Source organism: Mastigoproctus giganteus, chromosome 1, assembly GCF_048544385.1.
Source record: "Mastigoproctus giganteus isolate SK-2022 chromosome 1, ASM4854438v1, whole genome shotgun sequence".
Lineage (NCBI taxonomy): Eukaryota > Metazoa > Arthropoda > Arachnida > Uropygi > Thelyphonidae > Mastigoproctus > Mastigoproctus giganteus.
In genome coordinates this window covers 62,372,289-62,394,180 of record NC_143575.1, presented here as the reverse complement: position 1 = coordinate 62,394,180, position 21,892 = coordinate 62,372,289, and the positions used below count along the sequence as shown (strand labels likewise).

Genomic DNA, 21,892 nt, shown 5'->3' with positions numbered 1-21,892 from the left:
GCTTGTTATCCCACATCTACAAGTTGTTCACAAGGGTCATTACTAACAGATTAGAAATAATACTTGATGAGAATCAACCAAAAGAGCAAGCTGGCTTTAGGACAGGATTCTCAACTATGGATCACCTTCACGTAATATCACAGCTAATGGAGAAAGCAAATGAATATAAAACACCATTATGCCTGGCATTTGTGGATTATGAAAAGGCATTTGACTCCATACAGCATAAGGCAATGTTTCGGGCACTGGAAAGACAAGGCATTGATACCCCATATATTATGATTTTGAAGAAAATATATGAGAGTGCTACCTCCTTTATTAGACTAGACAAAGACAGTAGGAAATTTAAAATTGAGAAAGGAGTTCGACAAGGAGACACAATATCTCCGAAGCTGTTTACTGCTGCCCTTGAGGAAGCTTTCAGAAGATTAGACAATTCGCAGAAAGAGTCAATGTGAATGGAAAATACCTACACCATTTACAATTTGCAGATGACATTGTAATCATAAGCCATGATCCAAAAGAATTAGAGGAAAATCTTAATCAGTTATGCAGAGTTAGTAAGGATTTCAGACTAAAGATGAATATGGCTAAAACAAAACAAAAGTAATGATGAACACATATGCCACAGAAAAGGATATAATCATTGATGGAGCAGTAATTGAAAAGGAGAATTCATATACTTATCTGGGACAAGTCATTAGCTGTAATAATGATAAATGGCTGGAAGTCAAGAGAAGAATAAATTTTGATGGATAGCATTCAGGAAATATCATCACGTACTGAGAAGCAATATCCCAATTTGTCTGAAACATAAAATAATGAACCAATGTATACTCCCCACCATGACTTATTGAAGTGAAACTTGGGCACTCACCAAAAGAATGGAGGAGAAACTGAAAACTACACAGCAAAGAATGGAACCAGACTGTTAGATAAGAGAAACACATGGATTAGGCAGCAAGCACAAATAAAGGATATTCTTAACAAAACTAAAGAACTGAAATGGTCTTTGGCAGGATACACAGCTTGAAGACATGATGACAGAGGGACTAAGAAAATAACAGAATGGTACCCGAAAGGAGCTAAAAGGACCTGGAAGACAACAGAGATGGACAGATGAAATTTGTCCAGTTCCTTCTGTTTTGTGCCATTGCACAAAACAGAAGGAACTGAAAAGTTGCTGGAGAGGCCTTCAATCCTGCAGTGGATTAAAAATGACTGATGATAATGACGATGACCACCAAAAGTAAACCCCCTTGAACATATGCACTGAAAAATTTTATGCAGTAAAATTAACAAAGTAACAAAGTTAGAGCATGGTTTTATCTGATTTTTGGAGACCACACTCTAATGCAGTGTTTCCCAAACTTTTTTAGTCACAAAACACTTGTGAGAGCTCATGTGCTCTCACAACATATTCGCGGAACACTTACGAAATACGAGTTTAGAGCAAGCCAAAGAACTGTTTGCTAATATTTTAATACATACGCCGCACCGTGCATCAGGAGCATCTTTATTTCCAACACATGTAAAGCAGAAATTCAAATAACTGTCATACTTTCGTTTTGGTCTTTTATTAGTTGGTTCTTGTGTTTTCACTTCAGATTTTTTGGAGAACCAAAAAACAGATTGTTCATCCTCACTTTGAAGCGTGACAATGTTGTGTTCGTTTTCATCGATCACAGTTACACTAATAGAAGTACTTTGCTTCTCATTTTAAAGTTCCTTTTTTCAACCACAAATCCATGGTCACAAATTTTAATAATAATATTTCGAAATACTAATTATCAAAAAAAAATTATACAAGGAAGTGAGTTTAGTTATGATATCGGTTCACTTCCTCCTCTCCTTCAACCCTTGTACGCCAGGCTAAATTGCATATGAATGGCATATTAGATCACTACATTTTTGTAGATGTCATTACTTCTGGTGCCTCCGTAGCCAGGTGGGCAGGAGCAGCAGTGCGTAGCACACGCTTCTTGATTAGACCAGGGTTCAAGCCTGTGAGCTACCAAATATGGAGGATGTGAAAAGGTTAGGGAATGACCACCGCATATCCCCAGAGCAATATGGCTTTAGTTGCTAATGCTCCTAAAAACCAAATAACAAAAACAACATTACTTCTACACATACTTCTCTATGCAAAAGTTCATCAAAATAGTGTTCTGTGGTCTATTCGATTATTACTCTATGCCAGTATATTAATAACCGAAAAAAAATGCTAAAAATTATAATGATACAAAAGTGGTGTATGCTACAAATTTGCACAATTTATTTATTTTATTTTTTTAAAATATTAATTAGGATTTTTCATGGAACTCTTGTTCACATCTCATGGAACAGTTTGGAAAACACTGCTCTAATGTAATGATAGAAGTTAAAAGGTGAAAATCATACTTAAAGAATAATAAAATTTTAATTTCTTATGATTCTCTTGCTCACAGTTACCCCTGAAAAGGAATGCTGAAATATTTGACATCAAGAAGCAGATGTTGCACTTTGTAAAAATAAATTGTCTAAAATTGTGCATAACGTTAAGGTTATATTTCCTTTCAGGGTATAATAAATATATATAATAAATAAATAAATAAATAAATATAAGAATGAGATATTTTTAAATTTAAAACATTTTTTTTTTATAAAGTGCTCACTGGCACACATACATTAATTTTAATTATTATTATTTTTTTTTTATGTGAAATTTGAATAAACTGTAGATTGTTTTTCAAAATATCAAAAAACAGTGGAAAAAGTATGGCTTATCTTTGGACCTGTTACAATATATAAATTTATCTACTATAAATACTAGAACTGATATGCTTCTTTTTACTATTCTAAGCTTGAGAAAAAGACTGTCTTTTTACCATAAATTTCATCAGTCATGTGCTCTTGTGAACTCACTAAGATCAGAAAATCCACTGTTAAGATAATTAGTTATGCAAACAAACAGTTGATCTCAGTAAGTTCTATTTTTAATTGATCAGCAACACACTGCCAGCTTTAGTTCCCTTGATAAGTAATCAACTTTCAATTATCAATGAGTTGCCTTTCTGAAATACCGTATGTACCATATTTTCTAGTGTATAAGACACTTTTTATTTAAAAAAAAATTATCGCAAAATCAGGCTGCATCTTATACAAGAGATTAATGCACTGCAAAGAGGAGATTTGCAAAATTTTATGATGGCATGGTTTTCATTAGACATGCAGTTTTACAGGTGTTCATCAGTCCTGCTTATATTATAAAACCATGAGTGCTGCTCTAACCTGTCATGACCTCATGTACACCATGGTGGGGGAAAAAATCATGTATGTCATATACTGTAGGAGTTACACTGAAAGTTGTAAAGTTGTGAAAATTCACAGGTATAGGACAGCTGAAAGATAATTTGGGCCTCCACCAAATGAAAAAAAAAAAAAAAAACCATTAGAACTTTGGGAAAATCAAAAGGATGTGCTTAAATCCATATTAAAGAAAAAAATGTGCTTTGCATGGAAAAGTTGCAAATTGGACAGGATTAGAAAGTGATTTAATGAAAGGGTAGAAAATCACAAGAATTCGGGCTCAAAATATAGCTTCTCGAAGGGGTATAGCTGAAACACAAAAATTTAAATACAGTAGACTCTTGATTTTTCCGGGCCAGATGGTAAAAAAAAAAAAAAAAAAAAAATTTCCTGGATAATCCAAAAATATCGAAAAATGTTCAGCAACCTATGTAAAAATATGGTTGATAGATAACAAAAACCAAAAAAAACTTACCGTGCACTACTCACATGTCCAATATGATGCTCCCCTTTATTTTTCACAATGTAGATTTTAAATCTAATAGCTTCCCTTTACTTTTTAAGATATCGCGTATAGTTTGGTGTCTGTATGGTGTGTTTCTAATACAACATAAAAAAAAAAAAAAGGTACTTTCAAATAAACAATACCCCCTGAAAAGAGTAGACTGCTGTATGTAAGTGTCATCACCTGACAGCTGTAAGTTCAGTACTTTCACTTACCTGTAGAGACATAGTTAAGTGAAAGATCTTTCACTTACCTGTAGCTTAATCTTGCTTTATATATACATAAGAACAAATTTTGAACACAGTATTTCCCATAAATCTTCTTTCATCAGTTGCTTAGTCACTGTTCAGTTTGTGTTGTATGCTGATGAGGTGGCATTATCAATGGAACAACTATAAGGGACAATGACTGTAGTGATCTAAATTAATATTAAATATACTCCTTTCAAGAAGTGCTGTTTATATGAAAGTATTTCAATAAATGGCAACTAAAAATATACAGTATAAATTTTCCTACTTCTGATAAGTAGGCATAATCTCGTAAATAGGCAGCTTCATGTTTATTTATAAAACGGTATGCAGCTATCTGTTATGAGAACTAAAATCATAATTTTAGTTCTCTCATACAGAAAATGTTTCTTTCTCAGGGTTAGGCCAATAAATATTCTTCATTTATAACAGATTGGAAGATTTGAAACTGATTTCAAAACTACAAGCTTTGCTTATATAAAACTGATTTTAAAATTATAAACTGTCTGATTAGTTATTGAATTCCAGAAGTTCAAATAATAAAATTTACTTTGTAAGTGCAGGAGTAGCACAATCTGTGTGAACCAGAATTGCCATTGGAATTCCACCACAATTTATGCTTGTCAATTCATCTAAAAATGCTACTGAGTACGAGTAATCAAGACCAAGTCCTCCATATTCTAAAACAAAACATTATATATATATATCATTAAGATACCAATAACAAACACTGATACATGAACATAAAATTAATTTTTATTCATCTTTGAAAATTCTTTTAAATATCCTCTTTCTAGTTCATCTTGTAGAAAATAATTATGTGCTTTTCATTAAAAATCTCTCATTTCACACTTAGGAAAAATTACAAAGGCAGACAAAATGTTAAAACACAAATTATAAATACATCTTGATAAAGATGTATTTATAATTTGTCGCTTGCAAATATGTGTGCAGCCCACACTATCATACACTATTTGAAATCATTTCTTACTAAAATGTTAGAATATGAAAATATTCTAACTTAAAATTTGTGAAATACAGGATAATGGGTTACAGGTAGGGCTTACAATACCGGGATCCTGATCATTTTTTCCAGTATTCAAATCCCGGTAATGATACAAAAATACTAGTTTTTTGGTACTAATTTAAAAGATAATTATCCATGATTTATTCCCGTAAAGGTTATAAAATCGACAACAATAAATCATTAATACTACTGAATTTGCAAAGGAGGGATTGTTATACGCGGTACAAATGCAATGGAAACCTGAAACATCACGAAACTGTAAGACAAAATCTTACAAATATATTTCTCTTAGTAAGTAGAGTGCATGTGTGTGGAAATAAAGCACTTAAGGCATTTTTTGTACTTTGTTGTGGCTCCAGGGTTTCCCCTATGCGCTTAAGGAATAACGAAAACCATCATTACAGAAATATTTCCATTAGTGGGAGCAGGCCTGGTAGGGCAATTAAGGAATATGGTGAACAATGGTATGGCAAGTGCAGAATGGTTAAAATTAAGAGCTTCTGAACAATAGTTTAATCCCTCTATTACACCACTACTTGAGGATGTGACGCTTAGTGCATTTTGGGAAAGGGTGTCGGTATGGAGCAGTTCAAAGGTGTTGTGAACAGGTGATCTAGAGGCAAAACATGAAAGCGTTTCGTTGTGTGGGAAAAACTTCTGTTTTTCCCACCAAAGGAAGAAGAGCGAGTTTAAAGGATAACACCGTGATTGGGTCAGGTTTAAATTAGATAGGGGGATACATAAATGCATGCAAAACCCTCTATGGTTTGCACATAAGCTTGCATACAAAAAAGTAGTACAAGGGGCGATTGTAACTTGCAATCAATTCAATAAATAAACAAATGAGAAGGAAATAAATAAGGTGCTCGCAACAAAAGAAGGGTTTGTAGTTGTTGTTCGGAGGGGTTGCAGACTTCCAATTGTAGTTCTGGGTTCAGCTCTGGGAGTGTCCAGTTATATAGTGAAGGGTTCCATCAGGAATGTTCCTGTGCTACAGGTTAATACGGAAGTTGAATAACAAACCAGTCAGATAGTGCCCTGGTTTCTACTACTGTGGTAATTTCCTTCAGTATTAACAGAGAACTGTTCTCGCAATCCTGAAATAAGACAGTACTGGAAGATCCATATTGTTTCCTGGGACCAACTGATGATGTTACCAACAGCAAATTCAAAATTGGAAGCATTCAAAGAACTTATCTTGGAAGCTACTAGGCTTTACATACCAACTAAGAAATATTGTTCAAGGTTTAGGCATAAATGGATGTCAGATGAACTAATGAGACACATGGCAGAGAAGAAAAATGCATGGGATGCATATAAATTAACATGTGACACAGAAGCCTATGATAGATATAAGCTGGTCTGTAACCAAGTCACAAAGGAGGTTAGGCAGGCAAAGGCAGATTATGAGAAATCTTTGGCAAAAGATGCAAAGAAAAACAGCAAAGAGTTCTTTACTTATGTAAACTCTAGAAGGAAGGGGATGAATCATATTGGTCCACTTGATATCGATGGTTCAACTGTCGATGATCCTGCTCAGGTAGCTAACAAACTAAATGAATATTTTGCATCGAAATTCACACATGAGGAGTTATTCAGCGAGGGGAATGCCAGAGGTGTATTCAACTCTGGCAGTAAGCTAGATAATCTTGTAATAACTGAGAGTAAAGAGGAGGAGAAATTGTTCAAGATAAACACAGGAAAGGCACCTGGGGTGGATGGGATCTATCCAATTATATTAAAGGAGGCAGCAAAGAAAGTAAACCATAACTTACTTAGCCATAACTATGAGAGCTTCCTTGGACTCAGGGGAGATACCCATAGATTGCAGATGCGCAAATGTGACCCCAATTCACAAAGGAGGAACAAAGGCTGACACAAGTAATTATAGACTTGTGAGTTTAACTTCTGTTCCAGGAAAATTAATGGAGGCACTGGTTAAAGAAGCACTGCAGGATCATCTAGACAAGACTTCAGTTACAGCTCAGACACAGCATGGTTTTGTTAAGGAGAAGTCTTGCCTGACCAATTTGATTGGATGCTATGATGCAGTCACAAAAGAGCTGGATGCAGAGAATAACTTTGATATTATATACTTGGATCTTAGAAAGGCTTTTGATAATGTTGCACATGGAAGATTGCTGCACAAATTGGAGCAGTGTGGCATTGGAGGCAAATTGCTGCTATGGATAAAGGGATGGTTGATGGGAGGGCAGAAGACAGAGTGGTAATCAATGGACACTGCTCATTGTGGACTAATGTTATTAGTGGAGTCCCTCAGGGTTCAGTGTTGGGTCCATTATTGTTTTCTGTATTTATAAATAATATTTATGATTGTATATCAAGCTTAATGTCCAAATTTGCAGACAATACAAAGGTTATCAGGGTTGTTAAGGATGCTATGCTATGCTGCTGCAACAGGATCTGAAAAGGTTGAGCAGATGGGCTGAGAAGTGACAAATGAAGTTTAACATTGACAAATGTAAAGTACTACATATGGGAAACAGCAACCCCAGAGCAACGCATCAACTCTGTGGTACTACACTGACAGTGGTAGAAAATGAAAAGGACCTAGGGGTAATTGTGCAGGCAGATATGAAGTTCTCTGAGCAGTGCAGATGGGCTGCAAGAGTAGCTCATGGTGTCTTGTCAATAATATACAGGAATTTTTGTAGCAGGGATAAGGAGGTGATTATTCCCTTGTATAAGGCAATGGTCAGGCCACACCTTGAGTACTGTATACAGGTCTGGAGGCCTCATTTTAAGAAGGATGTAGAGCTGCTGGAATGAGTACAGAGAAGGGCAACAAGATTAGTGAATGGAACAAAGGGTTGCTCTTACGAAGAAAGGCTTAAGTTTTGCAAATTACAGTGTCTGGAGACTAGGCACCGGCAAGGTGATCTGATAGAGGTGTATAAAGCCTTGAATGGTTTGAGCATGCTCAATGCTGATGGGATTCTTCCTACTGCTCAGAATAATCACCTGAGATAGCATAAATTCAAATTGAGGAAAGACAGATGTAGGATAGATATGTGGAAATTTGCCTTTAGCCAGCGGGTAGCTGGTTGGTGGAACAGACTTCCACATCCCTTTTTGTGGAAGTTGATAGCCTAAATAAATTTAAGGTTCAGCTGGACAGGAATTTCGAACCAACGGAGGGGTGAAGTTTTTTTTTTTTTTTTTTTGGCTGATGCTGCATAAGCTTGCTCTCTTGCATCATATGCCTCTACTAATGCTATACAGCAGAGATGCAGATTTCAACTAAGAAGAGAGAGAGAGAGAGAGAGAGAGAGAGAGAGAGAGAGAGAGAGAGAGAGAGAGAGAGAGAGAGAGAGAGAGAGAGAGACATTACCGCACTCCGTCGAAGGAACCTGCACAAAGGAATCCCACCATGAAATAGAAAGAAGGCAAGTCTTCTGAACTCTGTTGTTTTGAAAATGGTACTTAGATTAAGTGGGAGATTATTTTAGAGTAAGGTTTAAACATTTCCTTATTTCTCGTGTTGAAGAAACACAAGAAATAAGGAAATGTTGAGTATTGAATTGGTTTATTGGTTGAAGTTGTAAAGAGAATTGATATTGCTAAATTAAGAGAGATTACATGGAATTGTTAGTATTAAATTAGCAATTTATGGATTGTTGATTAAGAGAAATATGAGGAAGTGATTAAGATTGAATTAGTTTAGTGTTTGCAGCTGTAGAGAGAGTTGATATTGTAATTGAGAGAAATTTTATGAAAATGATAGCATGTATTAACACAGTGGTTTTCAACCGGGGTGCCGCAATAACATTCGAGGGGTGCCATGTAATTTGGGTTTAAGTTACTTAAACTTATTATTATTTTTTTTAATTTATGTTTATTTCATTATAAAAAGGTGTACAGTATCTTTTTAATTTTGTGGTGATCTATAATTGATGTTTACTTAGTACCTCTATATAAAGAATAAAATTATTATATACTGTATATATAATTTGTATTATACAATGTAATTTTTATAATTATATTATTGTAATAACTATCATATAACATATATATTTTTTAATATCTAACAGGCAGAAAATTGAGTAGGGGTGCCGCCAAATAATATAAATGACTTAAGGGTGCCGTTATTAAAAAATAGGTTGAAAACCACTGTATTAACAGATTAAGTGAGAAAAATGAATAGATTACATGTAAATGAATGCCAGTTACGTATATACTTGGAAGTAGTTTTGTATGATAAATAACTTGTTTTATATTTGTGTCATTGCTTTTGAGAAACTGACAGCTCACATATAATATATATACTCGTGTGTGTGGGGGGGGGGGGGAATATCCCTCAGCTCCTGGAAATTCTCATTTTTTAACACAGTCAAGTAGCTTGTGGGCACTAGTGCTTGAGGGAAGCTGCTGTGCGAAAATCATAACAACGGCCACTGATGGTGATACTAAGGTACAGGAAAATAAAAACTAATAAATAAATAAACAACCTCCCCACATCTTAGATTTGGTTTCCTCGCCAAGCTTCACTGTCAGTCCTTTTCTTTCATTAATACAGATATAGTGCCATAAAAAGATTGGTGAATGGAACAAAGGGTTGCTCTTACGAAGAAAGGCTTAAGTTTTGCAGATTACAGTGTCTGAAGACTAGGCACCTGTGAGGTGATATGATTGAAGTGTATAAAGCCTAGGCGCCTCTGTAGCCAGGTGGGCAGGAGCAGCAGTGCGTAGCACATGCTTCTTGATTAGACCGGAGTTCGAGCCCGTGACCACCAAATACGGAGGATGCGGAAAGGTCAGGGAATGACCACCGCATATCCCCGGAGCAATATGGCCTTAGTTGCTAATGCTCCTAAAAACCAAATAACAACAACAAATAAATAACATATAAAGCCTTGAATGGTTTGAGCATGCTCAATGCTGATGTGATTCTTCCTCTTGCTCAGAATAATCAACTAAGAGGGCATAAATTCAAATTGAAGAAAGACAGTTGTAGGATGGATTTGCGGAAGTTTGCCTTTAGCCAGCGGGTAGATGATTGGTGGAACAGACTTCCATCTTTTGTTGTGAAAGTTGATAGCCTAAATAAATTTAAGGCTGAGCTGGACAGGTATTTGGAACAAACAGAGGGGTGAAATGGAAGTGGCTTTTTTTTTGGCTGATGCTGCATAAGCTTGCTTTCTTGCATCGTATGCTTCCACTAATGCTAAAAGTCAAAAAGGAAATATTGTTTATTTTTGATAAAAAGGAAATAAGATTTTTTGAAGATGAGGGAATAATGGGGGGGGGGGTTTAAACTCGTCTACGACTATCTCAGTACAAAGCACCAACCCGCATAGAATCCAAAAGGACGTTTTCTTCCACTAATTAAATATGTACCAAAATTGGATCCAGTCTAAACGATAACACCATTGAGTTTAAGAGCTCACTTTATTCAGAGAGGTAGCGTGGATGCTTATTTTTGTTTTTAGAATAACTATGTTTAATAATTTTTGCTAGAATATTTATTATTGTAATAAATATTTTTAATTTAAAACGTGAATTCAAGTAATTACTTGTTTTTTCCTTACTTTATTGCACCTACTATCATCAAAATTTATTGCGAAAAATGTGGTTTTTTTTTGGAATACCGGTATTAATACTGGTATTCCGGTTTCATAAATTAAAAATACCGGTATTAAGATTTTGACTGGTATTGTGAGCCCTAATTACAGGAGAAGCAACAGTAACAATTTCTATGTAATATAATGAATACAACCATACTGGCCCCGGGTGCCAAGCGTATTTCGAGGCCAAGTGATATTTGTGAGATTATAAAGTGCTCTTCAAAGGTGATTAAAGTTATTTTTAAGTTTATACATTTATCAAAAGCCTTATTTTTTTAAAATCGTTCTACACTTGAAAAGCCACAAGTTAGAACAGAGAAAGAAAAACCACCTTTTTTTTTATTTATTTTTCTAGGTCACTAATCAACTAACACTTTAACCGCTTGGCCTCCTAGCGGCACTGCTCCTCCTTCCCCATGGCGGGGCTGGAAATCTTGGCAAGTAAGTCCACTTGCCAAGGGCTAAAAGGAGCAATCATGGATAACACAGACCATCAGGATATTGAGAACGATAATCCAAAGAGACAAAAGACTGATCGGATGGAGCAACCTTGCCCGTCGTTCTTAATCATCCACTCCCTTACTAGTCAGTCCATGAATAAATTGTCTCCGTTTGTCATACAAAAACATCTGGAGGGTATATTGCAGGATCTCCCAAGACGATGAAGAGACTACAATCAGGAGACGTACTAGAAGAAACCACCAACCACAGACATTCTGAGAAGCTGTTACAACTTACAAGCTTTGCTGGCATTCCAGTTAAAATATCTCCACACACAACCCTAAATTCATCTAAGGGTGTGATATCCAGTTGGGACTTACTGAACGTCACCGAGGAAGAAATAACCCAAGAACTGCAGGGACAGAATGTAATTGAAGCAAAAAGAATAATGACTAAAAAAGATAATCAACTGACACCTATAAGAAATATTATTCTCACTTTCAATACACCCAACTTACCCTCCTCTGTAAAAGCAGGTTATTTACTTTGCCGCATCCAACCTTACATTCCAAACCCTTTAAGGTGTTACAAATGCCAAAAGTATGGCCACTCACAAACTGTATGCAGAGGAGTTCCTGTCTGCCCTAATTGTGGATCCTCAGATCACATACAAAGTAACTGTACAGCTACAAAAATGACCTGCCCAAATTGCAAAGGTGACGAATAGCCTGCATATTTGAAGACATGTGAAAAGTGGAAAACCGAGAAAAAAAAATAGTAAAAGACAAGGTTGAGAACAAAGTAAGTTACCCAGAAGCAAGAAAATTAGTCGCTCCTACTATAACCAAAAATATGACCTATGCCAATGCTGTAAAAAAATTTCAGACAGTCTCCACTCAAACTGATGTAACAGTTCCCACTAACAAATCAATTTCTGACTGGGCTAGAAATGTTCTTTCTAAGCAACAATCCAAGTTCTCTGACCAGGCAAATAATACTCCTCTGACAATACCAGTGGCATCTCCTGCTCCAGTCATAGATACCATATCTCATAGTTCAAACACAAATGTAGTGAAAAATTTTCAAGATACGACCATGGACACATATGGCACATCCATACAGGAAGATCCCCTTCTAGAAATCCATGCAGAAGAAGAAATGGACACAGGTCGGCCAGTTTTCTCCAAAAAAGATAAATCTAAATTAGAACGTCATAAGCCAGTAACCTTCAAAAAGCAGTCAGATACATCTCCATCAATCAAACACAAATAATGCCTTGTATTTTACAATGGAATTGCAGAGGCTTTCGTTGCAACACAGATGATATCTGTGATCTAATTAACCGATATTCTCCAGTTGCCCTTTGTCTTCAGGAAACTTACCTAACCTCGCAAATTTCTCCTTCAATAAAGAACTATTGTCTTGATCGAAGAGATCGTAATACAGCAAATGCTGCCCATGGTGGTGTAGCAATCCTAATAAATTCAAAGATCCCAACTAAACATATTCCACTTCAAACTGAAATAGAAGCTGTTGCTGTTCATATAACTCTCCATATTTCAATAACACTTGTCTCAATATACCTACCACCAAACCATACTTACTGTTTAAAAGATCTTAAAGATCTCCTCATACAAATACCTCCACCTCTCTGTATTTTAGGGGATTTTAATGGACACCACCCCTTAATGGGCGATCCTAAACTAGACACACGTGGTCGACTTGTTGAAAGCTTTCTAGAGTCACAAAACCTCACCTTACTCAATACTGGTGCGCACACTCACATACAACTCCCAACTAGACACACCTCAGCAATAGATCTCTCAATTTGTTCTCCAATACTCCTCCCAACCATAGTGGTATGTTTTAAATGATCCTATGGGCAGTGACCACCTTCCAATCATATGCAATTTTTTAATATCACAGTCTCCTTCAAACAAACTCCACAGGAAATGGAAATTTGTTCGTGCAAACTGGGCAAAATTTCGATCATCAATCTCTCTTGACGAGGAAAAAATCCAGCTCCAGAATATTGATAATGTAACATATTACATCACATCACATCTCCTAAAAGTGGCCAAGGACACAATTCCATTATCAAATCCCCCTGGTCGCAAGCATTATAATTACTGGTGGAATGACGAATGCACAAAAGCAAAGAAAGCAAAAATCAAAGCCTGGAATTTATTTCGGCAATGTCCAACCACAAACAATCTCATTAATTATAAGAAGCTAAGAGCAAAAGCACGATTTGTACAAAGGCAAGCCAAGAAAAAATCCTGGACCCGTTTTGCAACGACCTTTAACAGAAACACTGATCCGAAAACTATATGGAAAAAAATTAGACAGTTATCTGGTAAGTTTCCTACTATACCTTCTCCAGTCCTCTCCTGGAAAGGGCAAGATCTATCCAGTTCCTTAGATATTGCTAATGCTTTGGGCAATACTTTTGCTGAAATATCAGCGGCATCAGCATATTCTACATCATTCCAATGAATCAAAAACACTAGAGAAAAGCATGCCATAAAATTTCAAACCGCACATACTCTTCCATATAACAAACCTCTGCAACACTCTGAACTTCTGCATGCCATTAGAACAGCCCACAATGGTGCTGCCAGGCCAGATGGGATTTATTATATCATGCTTCAACATCTCGATGACAAAGCTTTAAGCCTGCTGGTTTTTTACAATCGTATATTTTTAGAAAACGTTTTTCCAACTTCTTGGCATCACTCTACTGTTTTGGCATTCCTAAAACCTGGGAAAGATCCAACTAACCCCTATAGCTATAGACCGATCTCTCTATCAAGCTGCCTGAGCAAAATCCTTGAAAAAAATTGTCCACAGAAGACTCGTATGGATCATTGAGTCACAACATCTAATGAGCCATAGCCAATATGGTTTTCGTAAAAATAGGTCGTGCTTAGATCTTATGGTCAAGGCTGAATTCGCCATTCGAAATGCCTTTGTTAAACGTGAACATCTTGTAATGGTTTCAATAGATATCGAGAAGGCTTTTGACACTACCTGGCGGCATGGCATACTTAGTGATCTTTACTCTCTTGGTCTGCGAGGCAACCTTCCTATATTTGTTCAGAACTTCCTACGTACTAGATCGTTTCAAGTTCAGTACCAACATTCCCTCTCCAAAACGTTTATACAGGAAGAAGGAGTACCACAGGGATCAGTACTGAGTGCCACTTTGTTTGCTCTTAGAATAGATTCCATCACCAATCAGCTTCCAAATACAGTTGAGACCTACCTTTATGCAGATGATCTTTCCATCTCCTGCCATTCCCAAAACATGAGGTCTATTGAACGGCAGCTCCAGATATCACTTAATAAAATACAACAGTGGGCCAGCCTCAATGGCTATCGACTCTCGCAGCAGAAAACAGTTGCCATCCATTTTTGTAGACAGCGCAAACTTCATCCGGATCCTAAACTTCAAATTTATAATGTCTCCATCCCGGTCACTAATAGCATTAGATTTCTAGGATTAACACTTGAAATAAGTTAAATTTTATAGACCACATAAAAAATGTACGTACTTCCTGTCTAAAAAAGTTAAATATACTCAGAGCTTTATCCTCCCAAACATGGAGCGCAGATCGTACATCTCTGCTTCGGCTATATCAGGCATTAATCAGATCCCTCTTGATTATGGAGCTCCCATCTATGATTCAGCCAGACTGAGTGCATTGCGCTGGCTTGATCCAATTCAACACAGTGCCTTGAGACTTTCACTCTGTGCTTTCAGAACATCACCAGCACATAGTCTCTACATTGATGCCCATGAACCCCCACTAACTTTACGTAGGGAAAACACTGTTATTGAACTATGCTGTCAAGATACAAAGCTGTGCCATGCATCCGACTCAGTCATACCTGTTCAATCCACCATTAGAAAACATTTTCAGAAATAAACCAAGCATAGTAAAGCCAGCTGGGCTTCGCCTTCTTGAACTGATGCAAATTTGGAATGTTTCCATCCTTTCCGTACAACAGGTAACAACTTGTACTCAACCACCATGGGTTCCACCTCCTATACCGACCTGTGACACTTACCTCTCTCAATGGGGAAAGAACACTTTACAAACATCAAATATCAAACAACTTCACGAAGCTCACACACAAAGATATCTTGACTTTTCTCCAATTTATACAGACGGCTCTAAATCTAATTCAAACGTTGGAGCAGCTGCAGTGTTTCCAAATACCGTTATTTCAGCATCCTTGCCATCTGAATTCAGTATCTTCTCAGCTGAATTATATGCTATCAAACTAGCTTTACAGAATCTCTCTTCTGACTGTGCTTTAAAATATGTTATTTACACTGATTCTCTCAGCTCAATCTTGGCTTTATGTAACTCCTTAAATAAAGTACACCCTGTTCTAGACGAAATAAAAAGCATATTACTAAAAATTGAAGAACGCCATCAACTGGTCACCTTCTGCTGGATTCCAGCTCATTCTGGCATTTTGGGCAATGAACTGGCTGATAAAGCTGCAAAAAATCCAACTAGCTTCAACTTAACTGATATCCCTGTTCCGCCATCAGACTATGCATTAACCATTCAGGCTGCATGCCTGTCAAAATGGACAGCAATATGGCACTCTCAAATTAATAATAAACTATTTCAATTTAAACATGATCCAAAAATTTGGCGCTCCAGTGTCCGCACATCAAGACGAGAAGAGGTAGTCCTTTCAAGGGTAAGAATAGGACATACTTACCTGACCCACCTTTATTTACTCACAGGGAATGACCCACCACAGTGTCCACTTTGTAATATAAATCTGAGTATTAAACACATTCTCACTGACTGCCCTTACTATGAACAAGACAGAACTTCAACCCTGCTATCACTGATTAATCTTCGTAGACCAATAACTTGAGAGAATCTCATTGGAGATGACGCAGATATTTCCGAGTTTTTCAACTTCTTAAAGCAAACTGGACTTTTTAATCAATTCTGAATTTATGAAACTTTTTCATTTCTTTTTATTATAAATGAATAGGCGCATTACAGCCAAAGTAGCTTATGCGCCATCAAACCTCCATATCAACAACAACCATACTGATGTGTTTATAACAGTGTCAGTATTTCTCTACTTGCCATCTGAAGCATCATATGTCAGAAAATACTCACTCAACAAAAAAAAAATATTTTGATTCTACTAATGTGATTATCAACCAGTACTATAATTATTATAAGACCACCTACAAGAGAAGGTGATTTCTAGTGATGGGCACAATAAAGACATCTTAATTGATTATTTTGATTAGTATTGGTATTGGCAATAATACAAAGAAAGCAAACAGCATCAGCCAGAAAAAAAATTTTTTTTTCTAATTAAAAAAAAGTACCCATATAACCTAATCCATCCATCCCCAAAAATTTGTCTAGTTCTTCCTAGAATTTATTCACACTAGCCACTTCAACAACAACAGATGGAAGCTTGTTCCAACAATAAGTCACCCACTGGCTGAAAGCAAACTTCCACATCTATTCTGCAACTATCCTTCAATTTATGCCTCCTGTGTGTAATCTCAGCAAAGAAGAAGGATGCTATCGACACTGAGCATACTCAAATCCATTCACAGCCTTAAACACCTCAAACAGACTTCTCGCAGGTGTCTAGTCTCCAGACACTGCAATTTGCAGGACTGAACACTTTCTTGGTAAGAGTAACCTTTTTGTTCCCTTCACCTGTTCAAGAAAACTTGCATTCTTCTTAAAATGAGACCTCTAGACCTCATTACACATACAGTATTCAAGATGTGGCCTAACTATGGCCTTGTACAATGGGATAATCATCCCGTATACCTGCTAGCAAAGTTCCTGTACATCACTGACAAAACTCCCATGAGCTGTCCTGGCAGCACTGCTCAGAGAACATATCTGAATGAACAATTACCACAAGGTCTTTCATTTTCTACTATGCTGAGTGTAGTACCACAGAGTTAGTATGTTAATCTGATATTACTGATATCCATGTGCAGTACCTTTAATTTGTCAGTGTTAATTTGTTAAACTTCAACTGCCATTTCTCAGCCCATCGGCCTAATTTTTTGAGATCATTTTGAAGAAGCTTAGCTTGATTACTTAGCTTGAAAAGTTGGCATGGTGGTTGATGGAATCACCATGCCAACTTTTATATCACCTGCAAACTTAGCCATTAAGCCTGATATACCTTCATCAATATCATTAATAAATACTGAAAACAATAATGGGTTCAGCACTGAACCCAGTGAGACTCCACTAAAATTAATATTAGTCCACAAAGAGCTGTGTTCATTGATAACCACTGTCTTCTTCCACTCAACCATCCCTCTATCTATAGCAATAACTTGCCCTTAATGGCTTTTGATCTGTCTACCCTCCTTAATTTTTACTTGAGTGATTTTGGAAGTGGCAGAGATTGTTTGCACAGAATTGCATATTTTTTGAAACATGATGATAGACGAAGCCCATGCATTATGGAAATTATGGTTGCTTGCAGCTTTGTGTGAAGAGGTATGGTTGTTTACTGTATCTTCTGATAGTTGTGTTCATTGTGGTTTTATAAATTTGAAAAAATGGAAATGACTAGTTTCATGATTTTTTTTTCTCAATAGAATTAATAAGCATTTTTTACTGAAAATAGTGTGTAAAAAAAAATTTTATTTTTTATTTTTTTTTAGTGAGTGTATAGTTTACACTCAAAATAGTGAGTGTAAAAAAAAAAATTTAATGACATAATCATCATTAAAAAATTTAAAATTGCATTTAATAAGTAAGATAGTCTGTTATAACTGTTTTGTAACATATTCAACTATCATTCTGACATTTTTGTGTTCAGTGTAACAAAATTTCATTATAAAGAATATTTTGATAGCTTAAAGGAATTCATAATACAGCCATTTCATTGTATACAGTGAGTGTGCCAAGTATTAGTTACCATAATAAGTCAGGTGCATCATACCCCCTTTCCTTCTTGGATCAAAGTAAAACTTTTTTGGAATTCTAAGCAAAGGGCATGCTGCTATTCAGGCTGACAATTAAGAGAAATATACTTTAATGATATAAAAATTAATATTTATATCATTAATAAATTATTAAAAAATATAATGGGTAGAATATATAAACAGGACTTTACACACACGCCAGTCTACTTCTGCAAACAATCATTGGGATCAACAAACAATATTTAGCTTAATTAAATTTAAGATTGGATAATTTTGTCGTAATCCAGTGATATACAAGTCATGGAAACCTTCCTTCACTAACAAAAGTATTTAGCAGTGATAGATATGATTAAGCTGACAAAAAAATCGATACAGATGAAACTAAATTGGGAATTTAAATTACAAATAAAGTTAAATACTGTATTATTTAGAACTCTGAATTGAGCAAATTGGTTCCAGACAACATTTAAATTAAGATAAAAAATGTACATGTAGCATAAATCAAAGAAATCATTAAGGGAATACTATTTAAAACTTTGCAAACCTTATAAATTAAATTAAAGCTCCAAAGTTAAATGAAAAAAAAATTCTACCTGTTGGTCGTTCAATTCCTAAAAATCCAGCATCCCCTAACTTTTTAAATATTTCATGAGAAGGGAACTCTTCTGCCTCTTCCCATTTATCCACATATGGATTAATATCCTTCTCAATAATCTTAAAAAAGTAAAATAAACATCATTAAAAAAAATTTTATATAGCCACTATGTATAAAAAAAAATGCATTCATTAAGATTTTCATCTACAATATACTCTAAAATATTTCAAAACCACTTTAGATACCAGCCAGATGAAAGGAAAAAAAAAGACTAGCTATTAAAAAGCATCACATATATACAGTATTCAATATGAATCACTACGTGAATCTTATGTGATTTCAGAGATTTTACCATCAGATGGCAAACAGTCATAAGTAGGGCTTACAATACCGGGATCTTTTTTTTCCGGTATTGATACAAAAAAATACCGGTTTTTCGGTACTAATTTAAAAAACAATTGTTTAAATTTAATCACAAAGGTTATAAAATCACCTTTATGCGATTATGACGTCGTTATCTCCACTAGCAAATGTTCAATAAATCATCGATAGGACACCATTCAACATTGAAACTTGTCCACAATTCTTGGACAACTTCATGTCTGACCGTGTCGTAACTCCCAAGTCCCATTCCTCCACTACCGACTTTAGTTCAACCCCACCAAGTGTATAAGTTATTTTGGGGTTGCTGTTTCCCAGGTATAAGACCTTGCATTTTGCTGAATTAAAGCACAGCTGCCATTTTCTGACCATCCCGGAAGTCTATCTAGGTAACTCTGAAGAAATTTTGCTTGGCGGCGATCATTAACTACTCTACTGATCTTTACATCATCTGCAAGTTTAGACCTCATGCCTTCATAGATGTCATTTAAGATAATCAAAAACAACAGTGGTCCCAATACTGATCCTTGGGGAACCCCACTTCTCACATTAACCCAATCTGAGGTACAACCATTTATCACAACCCTCTGCCTGGTGCCCTCAAGCCATCGTGCTATCCATCTAAGGATTTTCACTATGATTAATTCCAGCCTGCTCCAACTTATAAAGTAACCACTCATGTGGGACTCAGTCAAATGCTTTGCTGAAATGCAAATAAACAATGTCGAAATTACTCTAAATCCAGCTCACGAGTGACCTGTCAAAATGGCTAACCAAATTTGTTAAACCTGATTTTCCTGTTACAAAACGATGCTGTATATCCTACAGAATTTCATTTCCATTTAAATGATCCTGAATTCCACCCTTGATCATTGCCTCCATGATTTTCCCTACTACTGAAGTTAGACTGGCCAGTCGGTAATTTCCCATTACACTCCTAGAACCGCCTTTATGTTCCAATTTACACCAATAACGGAATCTCTCTTGAGTCCAGTGATGCTCGCATAACTAGCCTTATGGTTCAATACACTCACTTGCTGCCTCCTTTAAGATTATAGGGTATATGCCATCAACCACAGGAGCCTTACTCGCCTGTAGATGTGAACGTTATCATTAAATAATCATTTGAAATTTCAACATCATTAATAACATTTTTTTCAACTTCACTTCCATAATATCTCATTGACACAAAGGGGTTTTTTTTTTATGTAAATATCAATGCAAAGTAACTGTTGAGTTCATCTGCAACTTCAGCTACGTTATCTAATACATTTCCCACATCCATTACATAAGGGTCCAATCTGATTTGTCCTTCTGTTCTTTGCATTTATATATGTGAAGAATTCCTTAACTGCATTCTTTGCTCTTTTCTTTATTCCTTATCCCCACTCTTTGCTCTCTCCCTGACTCAGTAAAGATACTACAGTGAAAATTATAGTTCGCTTAATAAAACATCTTTCTCCTTCAGAAAATGATGAACATAATTCAACCATGGAAGACCAACATGGAACAGAACATCAGTGTTCTGCAAATTCTTTCTAAAATAAGAAATTGCCTGACTCCAATGAGATTTTAAAAGATGAACTTGAGTCGGAAATTAATACAATACTTTTAGCTATTTTTGTTAAAAAAGTTCAAAGCCTAGAAAATATGGACTGAGATCATCTACGATTATCTCAGTACAATAGTGCCAGAACAGAATCCGAAAGGCCGTTTTCTGCCGCTAATCAAATACTGTATGTACGAAAATTAAATCCATTTTAAACGATCATACTATTGATTGCTTATGTTTCTTAAGAGCTCACTTTATTCAGACAGGTAGTGTTGTTGTTATTTGGTTTTTAGGAGCATTAGCAACTAAAGCCATATTGCTCTGGGGATATGCAGTGGTCATTCTCTGACCTTTCCGCATCCTCCGTATTTGGTAGTCACGGGCTCGAACACCGGTCTAATCAAGAAGCGTGTGATACGCACTCCTGCTCCTGCACAGCTGGCTTCGGAGGCGCCTACAGGTAGTGTGGATGCTTAAACATAACTAAACTTTGCAGTAACAATGTATTTTTTTTTGTTTTTAGAATAACTGTATTTTAATGATTTTTTTTTCAGAATATTTATTATTGCAATAAAAGTTTATTTAAAACATGAATTCAAGTAATTACAGTACTTTTTTTCCTTATTTTATTGCACCTAATTTTCATCAAAATTTGAGAAAAACATTTGTTTTTGGAATATCGGTATCCCAGTTTCATAAATTAAAAATACTTGGTGCAGTTGAACTAAAGTCAGTAGGGGAGGAACGGGACTAGAGAGTTATGATACGGTCAGACATGAAGTTGTCCGAGAATTGTGGACAGGTTGCAATGTTGCATGGTGTCCTATCGATGATTTATAGAACATTTGCTAGTAGAGATAAGGACATCATAATCACATAAATGTGATTTTATAACCTTTGTTATTAAATTATAAACTATTTTTTTAAAATAGTACCGAAAAACTGGTATTTTTTTGTATCAATACCAGTATTTCAATACCGGAAAAAATTACCAGGATCCTGGTATTGTAAGCCCTAGGTGTGGCACGAAAGCATTTTACTATCATTAAGGAAAATGAATTGTCTAGCTTACTTTTATAGAATAATACAAAGTTATTTACATGGTTGGAAAATTGTGGTTAAATCTATGCATTTAAAGTTCGAAAGACAGTTGTTGAGGGGGGGGGGTCTCCAGGGATCTGGACTTGGCCCGTTATTCTGGAACTTAGTATTAAATCTCTGGTTGGAACTACCCATTAATCATCTGCATAAGATAGCTTATGGTGATCTGGTGTTATATTTTACAGGAAATTTAAGACGTATATTAGAGGTAAAA

General features: G+C 35.8%; 1 protein-coding gene across 1 annotated transcript in view; it reads right to left on the bottom strand.

Annotated features, from left to right (window-relative positions):
• LOC150090853 (putative acyl-CoA dehydrogenase 6) overlaps positions 1–21,892 on the bottom strand; it is a 110,883-nt gene that overhangs the window by 71,323 nt on the left and 17,668 nt on the right. Inside the window, exons 2-3 of the mRNA XM_090380368.1 lie at positions 18,643–18,763; positions 4,592–4,721 (exon numbers count right to left, since the gene is read on the bottom strand). Of these exons, the coding sequence (XP_090236494.1) occupies positions 4,592–4,721; positions 18,643–18,763 (251 nt within the window). The remainder of the gene's footprint in view (positions 1–4,591; positions 4,722–18,642; positions 18,764–21,892) is intronic.